This window comes from Nestor notabilis, unplaced genomic scaffold, assembly GCF_000696875.1.
Source record: "Nestor notabilis isolate BGI_N333 unplaced genomic scaffold, ASM69687v1 scaffold23954, whole genome shotgun sequence".
NCBI classification, from domain to species: domain Eukaryota; kingdom Metazoa; phylum Chordata; class Aves; order Psittaciformes; family Psittacidae; genus Nestor; species Nestor notabilis.
Genome location: NW_009926350.1, coordinates 93,204 through 105,188, shown reverse-complemented (window position 1 = coordinate 105,188; position 11,985 = coordinate 93,204). Strand labels below are relative to the sequence as shown.

General features: G+C 38.3%; 1 protein-coding gene across 1 annotated transcript in view; it reads left to right on the top strand.

Moving 5' to 3' along the window:
* Nucleotides 1-539: 539 nt before the first annotated feature.
* The window catches only part of DENND1A (DENN/MADD domain containing 1A), a gene marked incomplete at its 5' end in the record, with an annotated part of 37,984 nt that continues 26,538 nt past the window's right edge, over nucleotides 540-11,985 (top strand). Inside the window, 3 exons of the mRNA XM_010013495.1 lie at nucleotides 540-611; nucleotides 1,707-1,763; nucleotides 6,470-6,601. Of these exons, the coding sequence (XP_010011797.1) occupies nucleotides 540-611; nucleotides 1,707-1,763; nucleotides 6,470-6,601 (261 nt within the window). The remainder of the gene's footprint in view (nucleotides 612-1,706; nucleotides 1,764-6,469; nucleotides 6,602-11,985) is intronic.

Genomic DNA, 11,985 nt, shown 5'->3' with positions numbered 1-11,985 from the left:
TATGACTGTAGTTAGATTTCATTTTCCCTCAATTTATCCCTGTATCAACTACATAGATGCTTTTGATAAATAGTACTGTGGGATCATGAAAAGGAAAATAAAAAGAAAGATCTTGCTTCTTCAGATTGAAGATACAGACTTCCCTGAAACAGAAAATTCACACAGAGTATTTGTTAGGATACTTCTGTCCTAAACTTGCTTTGGATTTTAATGCAATGTACAGGACACTCTTGAGGGTGAGGGAAGCGGTCATAGCACAGTTTTGTGAGATGACCTGTCAGACAAGGGCTCTTGGTATTAGGAGATGCTGACATTTTTCCTGTGAAAACTGCTGTATTGGGGTTCCTCTGGAAAACCAGAGAAACATTTAATATGGTTTACTTATGTTCTTTTTCTTTGAATTTACTATTTTAATACTCAGCTCTGCTAACAAGCATAGTTAATGCTTCGTTATTTTAAGTTAAGAATGGTGGAATTTAGATTGCTGTTTGCTTTAAAGAGCTTTGATAAAATTTGTTCTATTGTTACTATAATTATAGAAAGGAAGTGGAGCCATTTTAAATACAGTGAAGACCAAAGCCAACCCTGCCATGAAGACTGTCTATAAGTTTGTAAGTATCAAGTACTGGCTTACTACTGAGATTAAGAGTCTAATTATGATTCTCTTTTAACCTTTCAAATGCAACTCAAGACTTACATTCATTTTTATTGGACTCGCAAAATGACTTAAAATATGCATTCATCTAAATTTCAAATTTAAATGGAAAAGTCATTTTGAAATTTAAACATAATTGAAATGCAAAGGAGAAGGGGAACTTGTGATTTCCTTTGAAAGTATAGATGATAAATTCTGTTACATAGAACTATTTCTGGGAAATAATGCCTATATGCTTTACTGAGCTGCTCTACCATCTCATCATTACTCTGTTGGAAATCATTGTTACCTCAGGTTTCTCTGCTTGCAGCTTCATCGAAATAAGGGAATCCTCTCATTTCCCAAATTGTTTCCATGTTTTTTAAACGTCAACTAATTTCCCCTAGAGATTTCTTATACCTGCTTATTTAGACCCCAACTTACTGAGTTATTCTTTAAATGAAAATGTTTCCAGTTCTGTTAACAAACAGCTAGTATGGTATTGGGTTATCGTGCATGGCTGCCAGCTCCACTGTGCAAGATAAACCAACAGAAACAAGCGATGATTGCGTGTAAGGTCAATTTTAGGAAATCATGCCACAAAAAGCATTGAGATAACTATTCAGACTTTGGTTTTCTCCTGCCTTCCTCCAGCCTGAGAGAGGTGAATAGGATGAGATTAGCTTTACTATATGGAACTACCATCTAGGGTACTGCAAGGAGCAAGTCTGCAGGCTTACTGTTCCTGTTGATTGTTAACTTACAGCAAAGATAACAACTGAGGGGGGAAGACTGAGGGTGTGGAATGCAAAAAATTGAAAGATGTCTGTGGCATCAAAACAGAGAAAACTGAATTTTTGCAACAAGGAAGGAGAGGGGAGGAATAGTGGGTTTGTTTGCGTGGAGTCTTTTTAGCTTTCTATTTGTTTTAATGCGTTTTCAGTATCCTGTTACAATTTCTTCCTTGCCATTTTTAGTAACTAGAGAAGGTGAATCCTGATGCACTGAAATCACTGCTTAGTCACTGCTAGAAGTAGAAGGGAATTTTAACTTAAATTAATTTCTCATGCAGGCAAAAGATCATGCAAAAATGGGAATAAAAGAAGTGAAAAACCGCTTGAAGCAAAAGGTACTTGAAGTCCTTACTCAAAATGTATAAGCACCATGTATGAAATACTTAGCCACAAAAAGCATTATGTGATCAATGGGAAGCTGTTTGATACAGTGTTGTTAGCACACTTCAAAATGCATTACCAGCTGTCCCAGATTTTTCACACTGTTAATAAATATTCACAGACACACAAAAAAAATTGTCTTCAGACACATTAAGGCTCTGACTTAAACCCACGAAAGCCAGAAAACTGAGTGTTCTGTTTGGAGTGGTCCCTCTCCTGTCCTTCGTGCTGGGGCATTGTGGAAACAGACTTTATGTGAACTGGGAGATCTTTCCTGTAGCAATGGCAGTGAACTTTCTGCAAATGGCAAATTGTTGTTACTTCTACAGTAATCAGTCAGGAAAAAGAGTGTATGTCTGTCCATGGGAAAAGGGTTCACGCATTTCTCGAGCGTTTGTTGCAAAGTTTAGACATAAAGGAATTAGAGTTGGTGTTCATTTCACATTTGAGTTATTACAGAAAAAAATACTCAGACTATTTGTTGTTTTCCCAACCTGTCTTTGTTTGTAAACAGCACAATTCCAAGAATGCTGAATTGTGTTTGAAGAATGTGTTATCCAATACTGATTGCTCCTTTTAAGTCAGAAGTATGGTCATATTGATACATACCTTATGAATGAATGGTCAACTACCTTGGGTAGAATTTCCTAGAACTGAGATGCTCATTCGGAAATCTTCATTCAATTTATTGCAAGTAGTTTTAGGTTGTTTGGTGTTCTTTTAATCTGCACCGTCTAAGTATATCTCTAAATTTCTAGACCATCATCTTAAGATAGCATTGCAAATGTATCCCTGTGGCTCAGACAGAAATCTACCTGCACATGTCAATAGACTGTTAATACAAAGGGATAGTTGTGGTGGCAGGTTAAGGGCTGATCAAACTGTGTGTACGATCCAAAGGCTCAGCTCTCAGCAGATTGCTAGTGATTTTTCAGGATGATAGAGTTGCTTCAGATGCTTTTAATGCTATTTTATTTTATTACACTTGCAACTTTTATACGACCACGTTAGTATAGTATGAAAATAATTAGAAACATGAAGCAGTTTCTTGTACATGGATTTTTTTCTGTAATTCCATGTGTTTCGCTTCTGGATATAACCTTCATGAATAATAAAATGTTTGGCCTTCTCGTGTGCATTTCTAAAGCAGTTGGAGCTGCGTAAAGTGACCAGATTGTTTTCCTGTGTTTTAAATGCTAATATAATTGTGTGCTATTCCCTGACATTTGTATAAAAGGCTGAGAAATGCCTCATTCATTCTTTGCATTCTTTTATTATGATGGTTGTCTTCCTAGTCCTTCAAGCAGCAAGCACTCTTTTAAAAACACACCTAACATTTACAAAGAAATGGCCCAATTTTGTTTCACCTTTCTTGTGTGGCATTACTGTAAGGAAGGTGGTTAAACATGATTTTACAACATACGTTTTCATAACAGCTTAAAGATTTCTAGGAGCAGTTGACACATACTGCTCTACCTCTCCTTTCTTCATTAAGTTTGTTCTTTTCTACCCCATCCTCTTCTCCATTTTGAACACAAGGCAGGAGAAAAACTCTAAAATGAGGTATTGCTCTGTTTGAAGTGATAAAAATAGCAAAAATTGCTTTGGCCACCCTCATATTATTTTTAATCTAAATGTCTGCACTGCTCTATTGACAGGTCTATTAGTGCATCCTCACCAATTTTCGTGTGAGAACATTGTATTTTTCATGTGTTTACTTACTAGGCTGTGCAAGTGTTAACAGTTTGAAATTCGGGCATCATTAAATCCTTAATTTTTGCTAAATTTGGGATGCTACTCTTTCATCTTCTAAGGATAACCTAAGGTTATTTTTAAACTGAACTTACTATCCACTGCATTTTAACATACTGTTTTCCATTATTAATACGAAAAGTATGCAGGCCACTGGTAAAGAAAAGTCAAATATAAACATCTCTTTTCCAGTTTTCCTGCCAAATATGAGCAGCTTCTGTACAAGATAGAATTTAAAAATGCAATAAAGCTAGAGGTCTGCTTCCTACAACTCTGCATAGCAATGGTGACCTCTTAAATATAATCAAGAGCCCATTTTGCCCTTGGTCTGCTCCAGTCTTGGGTTTGAATTGCAAATGAGAAGTGCAGGATTGACCTGTTGAGAGGTCACTGTGGTGTGTGTAAGGTCCTTCTTTAATATGATAGTAGAGATTGAATGGGGCTCTATTTCCATCCCTTGTTCATTTGTGGTACAGTATTTCAAAGCAACAGAAATAGTTTTCAGAGGATTCTTATGAGTGATAGCAAATAATTGTTAATAGATACAGCATGGCAGCTTTATTTTGTATCTGATACAGTACCTTCTTTTTTTCTTTTTCTTTCTTTCTTTGTTTTGGGGTTTTTTTGGGTTTTTTGTTTTTTGGTTTTTTTAAATTTTTGCTGCTTCTTCCCTTTTTTGGTTGGGTTTTTTTCTCTTGGATTTTTTTTTTTTTGAAGGCTGCTTTTTCCATTTCATAAATGGACCATGGTGGTCAAGTCACTCTGTTATTGGCTCTTTTGAAGCTTAACTACATAGAATTAGGGAGAAGGAGGAATATGAGTGGTACCATCCTCAACTTTCAGTAAGGAGACTGTAACTTACTGAAAGCTTCTGGAAAAGACAATTTATATAAATGGTTGGGCACTTGGCATTAATGTATTCAACAATATTTTACTTAGAGCCCTGTGTGGCTCCAGTTAATGTCTGTTATCAGTGAGCTATTGTCGGTACTTCATTATCAGTATAACTTAGAAACAACTGATTTCCAGGTTTGTAAAATAACGTGGAGAATCCTTCTAGGCACTCTGGAATGTGCTTTTCGCTCTTCTAATAGACGATATTTGTAGTCCATTACAAAAGGTACCTAGAAAAATGACTAATACTTTAAAACAGAAGAAAACCTTACTCAGTTTACAGGGTAAGCTTTACATATCACTCAATCTCTGAAGTTCTTTCTTCAAAAGGTAGTAAGATTTCACCTGAACAGACAGTTGTTAGGGGAAGCACTGTTTAAACATGGAGATAATTATGGAGCATGGTTCCCAGCTGTCTATTGCCTTGGTCAGAGCCACAGCTTCAGGCAGAACTCTGAAAGCTCTGATGTGCTGGGAATCTCCATTGTTCAGTGCAAGTCAGGTGGCTTTGAATGTGCTGGACACCTTTAGAGCATATACATAGCATGTCTGAAGCTTGATGCCCGTGTAATATGGCTGTACTTTTATGGAAATATGTACATCAAGTTGGTATGTAATGTCAGAACAGTATAGGTTGCTGCCATAGGTTCTGTGATTCCAAAACTGACCAGATCCCTTGGTAGCTTTTTGCTGGTTTGGAGCTGAAGTATGAGTTTGACAGAAGCTTGCCTTTCTTGTCATTGAGTTGGTTTGGGGCTCTTTGTTGCTAATTCAGTGCCCTTTGTTGTATTTTTTTAAGACAAGGTAGCCTTGTGCAGCTGGAGGATGGGGAGGAAAAAGTTTTTCTCTCTAGTTTAACCAAGTTGTTAATTTCCCCATGATCCTCATGCCCATGTTGGTGAACCACTGCTCTGCCAGCTGGATCTAAAAAGGTCTCCCAGCTTCTCTGTGGAGCAGACAAAGCCCCTTAGAAAGTCCATCCAGCTTTTTGTTTCATTTGACCTAAACACATTAGGTCAGTCTGTGTCCAAAAGAACCGTTTCTAATTGGCCATCAGCTTACATGTCTCATTATTGTACCTTCGCAAGGCGGAAGCTCGAGGGGGCATGTCAAAGGTCAGTGAATCAAAGCCATGGCGATGTCAGCAGCCAACCTTAGGTCAGTCTTGCAGAGCTACAGTGTGTGCAGGTTTCTCTCTATATTTACCCAGCATTATTTCCTTGACATTGTTGCAAAGAGATGTAAGGTTTGGGGCCCACTGCGTTAGAGACTATTTCTCAACTGACTTTCAAACTCTTTTCTTCTTGTCTGATTCCTTATGTCTGCATGCCTTTGTCTTTTTCAAAACCTACATTACATATACCGTACATCCACTTGCTAAGTCTTCTAGCTTAGGTTGATGGGTCACTTTACTTCTGAAGATAAGGACTAATGTCAAAAGGAAAACAAAAAAGCATTCTGCTAGGCAGCAGTTTGTTTTATACAATCTCCTGAAGGCATATTCAGTATACACAGACTCAAAGCTAAAATGCAAAGCTAAGCTATGAGTTTCACCTCCTTGCCACTTCTATAAGTAATTGTTCTGCTACAGATAATTCATGAAGTACGTAAATAGAATGACTGTTTTCATTTTGGTTTACAGCAAACAGAATAGCCCTGTTCCTGGATTCCTGTTGAATTTGTTCCTAGAACAGAAATTTTAAGCTATGGATTTATTTTTTTTTTTTCTCCTTATGTATTTTCTGGCTTTCGCATGTTTAAGTCAGACATTTTATTGAATGTCTCTGTGCAACATTGCTATTAGGAGCAGAGAGTGGTTGTGTACAAGCTCTGAATGACAAAGTGCAACAAAATATTGTAATCTAATGATGTTTTCTTTTTTTGTACTTTGGTGTTTTTTTTCCCCTAACATCAAAATTGTTAGTCAGCATTATCCTCTAGTGTCTCCTTTGTTCCCCTTACCCTTAATCAAGAATGTTCCTGTCCATGCTATTCACCTTCTCCTACCATGCAGGACATCGCTGAAAATGGGTGTTCTGCAACACCAGAGGAATCCCTACCAAGAACAGCACCTTCACCACTGGTTGAGAAGAAGGACCCTAAATTAAGAGAAGACCGAAGGCCAATCACAGTACATTTTGGTCAGGTATGTCCTAGTGTTAGGTTTCTTTAAATTGTGTCACTCAGCAAAAACGGTTCAGAGAAACGTCACAGTACGAATATGCCAAGTGTCTCATTGTTCTTTGCAACTGAATTGCGTTGTTATTGGTTTGTTTCTGATGTGTCTGTTTAAATGGGATTCTAAAACCTGAAATTTCAGGGGTTTACTTATTCTTTTTGTTCATATGATGGTTTGTTCTTAAAGCATGCGAAGTGTGATAGCCCTCAGGACTGAGGATGTATAACGTAAAATGTCCTCTTATCTAGCCAGATCATTAGTGTCAATATAGAACATCCAACTATTAAAGCATTTTAGCATTCTCTGAAAATTGAATATGATGAAGTAAGATGGAAAAATCAGTTAATAGCTTATTAATGTTCTCTGTATTTCAGTATTGACAGCTGAGCTATACGCATTAGTTACTCTTACAATGTTTCTTTTGATAAGTCTGCAAAAGAGTGAGTTTGGTTGTGTGGTTTTTGTAAGAGCTAGTTATTTAGAAAATTTTGTAGTTGCTGTGATTTTCATGGAAAAACATACAGTATTTATTATCAGTTTACCAGTGTTCTCCTGTGAAGTGCAGCCTGACTCCAAAAATACCATTATTTGTGTTCACAGTTCTCTCTTCTTTCTCCATACCTATTTTTTACAATATAATGATCAGAAAACAGGAGGGAATATCTGATTTCTTCGAAGGAAACATAGTGTAACTTGAAAATGAATGTAAAATGCTGGAAATTATAAGATGTGAAGCAAACCAGATTTTTAGATAAGTGTCTGTAAATAGCAACTAGTTGATACAGCTGCATTGACTGCTCAGGTATTGGACAGGGCTACATGAGATACAGTCGTTGCTCAGAGCAATGTTGTCTGAATCATTTTAGAATTAGCTTTTTTCTTTCAGAACTTTTACCACTGTGAAATGAAAGTTCTTGGATACTGTTTGTTTTTATTTTAACTGTTTCTCTTCCAGTCAAGTGTTTGCAGGAGGCATTTATTTTTCACTTACTGTCTGTGCCAATACACTTCAGAGGAATTGGGGCTACTAGAGAAATGTAGCCATCTAGCAGGAAAGTGTTCCGTTTTGTTTAAGGCAGTCAGAAATCCAGATAATATTATAATCTGTGTTGTGTTTTGTCTTTTAGGTTTTGATGAAGGATGGTTGGTTCAGATGTTTTGGTAGATTAATGAAATAGATAATTGAGTGGAAAGTGCAGATTTAAATTCATGAGGTTTTTTTTTAATGGTCACTTTCAAATTTCTTAATGATCGCTTTCTCTGTGTCAAAAGAAACACACATCAGCTTTCCTGAGCCACTGGCTGTGGTGAAGGGCTCGCTTGCTAAATGCCTATTGCTGTCACTACATTACAAATGTTGGTTTCCAAAAAATGATCTAACTTAGCAGCTGTAGGGCTATCTCACCTATAGCCTTTGTCCTTTCACAGGGCTGCTTTTTTTTCCTGCTAGCCCAATGTCAAAAAGGAAATGAAATATACTTTCATTCAAAAGGAAAAGATGTTCAGGTTTATGAAATATAAATTAAGGCTTTGGGGAGAAAAAAACAGCACCATTTACTGTTTAAAGGGGAGATAGCTTCTAACTAGTGATTAAAGGGGGAGATTTTAGTGTCACTTTTAACTCTGTCTAGAATACAGTAGGTGGGAACAATTAAAAAGCCACAAGAACTCTGAAATAAGGGCTGTTTGTGCATTCACAGCTCTTATAAACTGAAGAGGATGAAAGAGGCTTTTTTCTCATTGTCACTTGCTTTCTACGTCTGGTAGTATTATGCCAGTGTATATGGCAAAGGCAGACTTTTTTAAAATGCATGCATGCGGATTAGGGTCAAGCCCTGTGTATCAGTAATGCAGTAAGCCTCGTCCATAGCACTGCAGTGAGAGAGCCTACCAACAGCAGCGAGATGCTTTAATTGAGACATGCTGTCAAAGTGACAAACACATTTGCATACAGTCTATTTATTTTCGTTGGAAAGGTCTGCAGTCTGCTGTTGGTTGAACATTCTTAATCAGCTCGCTGTAAGTGAGCCGGCAGCTAGCTGTCCTATGCTAGGTGCTTCTCTTCATTACATGACAGATTAGCTAAAGGGGGATGGGCTAGCAAGCCAGCAGCAACCTTTAATTTTAACTCATTATCTCTCACCCTATAGTGAGGTAGTTTCTAGCTTTTCCAAGTACAGTTGTGTAGGTGCAGTTGTTAGGCTACAAAAAGTATCAGGAAAATCTCTTGCAATGTCTTTGAATGCACAGGACCTCAGCTGATTGCTCTCAGAGATTTAGCAGCAATTACCTAGCTGTGTGAGGTTCTGTAGTGGTGTAGCTCATTGCGGCCAGTGGTTATCAGGTATTGCTTGAGAGGATTGTTTATTACAGAATTGTTTTAACAGTGGTTTCCTTATGACTAAGACATTGTGGGAAATCTCTCCTTGATGGTGCAAAGAAAGATTTAGCCCTACAGCCTAGGGCAATGCAATAAAGATTTAAACAAAACAGAAGGGAAAGTGTGACCACAGCTCTTTCTCCAGTTTGACTTTGCATGCTTTTTGGTTTAATCAGCGTGTACCGTTAATATTGACCCTCAGATCAACCAAATATAGGGAACTGTCGTCATGGGCTCTGAGGCAATACAGCTGTACTCAACAAGTAGCAAGAGCAATACAGGCAAGCAAGGTTTAATGAGTGGGGAGAAGAGGGAACAGTTGTCAAGCCAAGAAAAAGATTGAAATGAGTAGTATGTAGTGCTAAATAGTACTCTGTTTTGGGGAAAAGTAAGGTTAATTATAGAAGATGCCATGCAAGAGAAAGCATCCTTTGCAAATGTGTTATCATTGCTTGCTTTCTTCCAGCTTTTTGTCTTAAAACCTTCTTGGGCAGTAAAGGGATCACTGTATTTTCCAAAACATGCCAGTTTTTCTCCTCATGAAGCTTCTGCTTCTATCCACAAACCTTCCCACCCCTCCACCCCTAGCTAAGCGTTCATGCTATTCTTAGGAAGTGGTGCGCTCTCTGCCTCCTGTCTCGTACAGGATCATTGCCGATGCCCAGGCTTTTCCCATTAGTTATTGAGAGGGGGTATAAGCACAAGAGGGGGTGAGCCCAAAGTCTGTGAAGACAAAGCTATACCTAGGAACATTCTTTTCTCTTAGCACAACTTATCTAGAACAATTAAAACAACAAATGATAAGCTGTCAGAAACATCATTTGTTGGGAAAGTCTATCATTTCATTAGGAGTGCAATATACTGGCAGTTCTGTTCAGCACTTTATTTGTTTCTATTATAATTAGAATGTCTTTTGTCAGCTTAGGTGTGTTTATGTTTCTGTGGCTTGTTCTATTTACCAGAAAATAGAATATTTTATTCCATTTATGTACCAAAAGGGAAAGCTTAAGAAAAGACGAAAGACTTTTCCAAGTGTGTCTTTACCTGAGAGTTGAAATCATACTCCATTCTTGAAGAATTAGGGAGCTAATGTAAATAACTATGAAATAAATGGAAAATATACTCATGTATTAAAGCAGCTTATCTGATTGTGAAAAGATTTGTCCACATTCTCTTCCCAGCTGATTCTTACTGCTGTTGAACTTTCGCAGGCCATACTATGGAAATTGCCATCTTATTTGCTGGTTTGATGATTTTGCTGTAAATGAACATATTAATTTTTCCCATTCATGATCTGCATTTAGACATGCAGAACAAACAGCTCTGCTTTGCAGGGCAGGTTTCTTCTTCAAGAAGATTAAAGGGCATTAAGAGGTCAGGGGGAGATGGGGAGAAAAACAGCCAGCTACATTCCAGAAATGCAAAACTGGATCACTGAGGCCAGAGGCAGCAGGGAGGGATTATCTCCAGGGTAAAAGAGATGAAGCAAGGAAGGGAGGAAGGCTCCTTTGCCAGACCCTGTGACTCCCTTCACACCCAGGTGCATTGGAACAATAGCAGATTCCCCTGGATCACAGCAGGCATTGTGTGGCACTGAGGTAGAAACCAAAGGGGAAAGGGGAAAACAAGTTCATTTTCTAATATTCCTGCAACTGTATGCTCTGGCTGCAAAGCCAGCCTCCTGTTCTTGCCACTCTGAACTGTTCTGACAATAGAGATCCTTCATTAAGAAAATGAGCTTCCATTCTACTCGTCCCCACTTACGAGAGCAGTATGGTCTCCCTGTTCCTTTCTGCTGAGCCGTGTGGAGTTCCTCCCTCTCTCCATTTGATTCTTTATGGATTTAGCAAAAGTGTAAGTCCAGGTCTTTAAAATTATTTTGTCTTCAGAAGGCATATTTTCTACCCTCATTTCTTCTCACTCCTTTCTTTTCCTTTCAGAAAGGAATTCACTGTTGCTTAGTAAAAGTCACCTTGCAAGAAAGGCAAATGTATTGGCCCAAAACCACTTGTCCATCTAATGCCTATTTGAGACTACTCAAATATCCCATCAGGTCCCCACAGGGGACCATGTTCTTAGGGGAATAAAAACCAATGTCAATAATTCATTTGATTGAAATTCTGCTTTGCGGTGTGCAAGATTTGCAGAAATGGCAATCTATGGGACAGGAGTTACCTGACTAAAAAGGCTTGCACTCTTGTCATGCGTGTAAATATTTGACAAGCGAGACCTGGCGCTCTCTTTAGGAAGATGTACACTACCTGCAGAGCAGCCCCAAAGGTTACTGCCTCCTGTGCACTCACTTGCAGTGTTTTCTAATGAGCAACAGGACAGCTATTGTCTTGTGCAGCGACTACAGCAATGTAGCATGTCTGTAGCTCATGCTATGTAGGGAATTCATGCTTTGCCATAAGATTATGTGATTCCAGTCCTGCATCCAACAGATGTATTCATCCACAGAAAAAGCACATCCTGGGCTGTTGCTTTTAGTGTTTTCCAACTGTCTTGGCATTTTAAGCACTTCTTAAACAGGGATGTTCAGAGTAAATATACTGCCCTGGGTACATGTGAGTCAGATGCCATAACGCTTGGACATATGAAGGAAATACTGTGTCTGAGCCAACCTCCTAGGGCTCTGTGACAAGCAACAGCAGCTGTAACATGTCTGCAGAATTTCCTTATTAGTCCTGTTATATCGAGGAACCCATATCTTGTCTCTTGGTCCATCACTGCTGGCATATGGAATAAGAATTGTGCTTTATAAATAATACATACATATGAAATAAATACATCAGTACATGCAAGGCTAACCAAATCACCTAGATTGACAACTTGAGAAAAGCTCAGAGTGTCTTATGGGTGACTTACTTAGTCTATCAATGTAGATCAGCATCCAGAAGCTTCTTATGTATTACTTACGAAGTTGATACGTGCAGATAGGCCAGAACTGCCTGAATTGACCTCTGGGCCC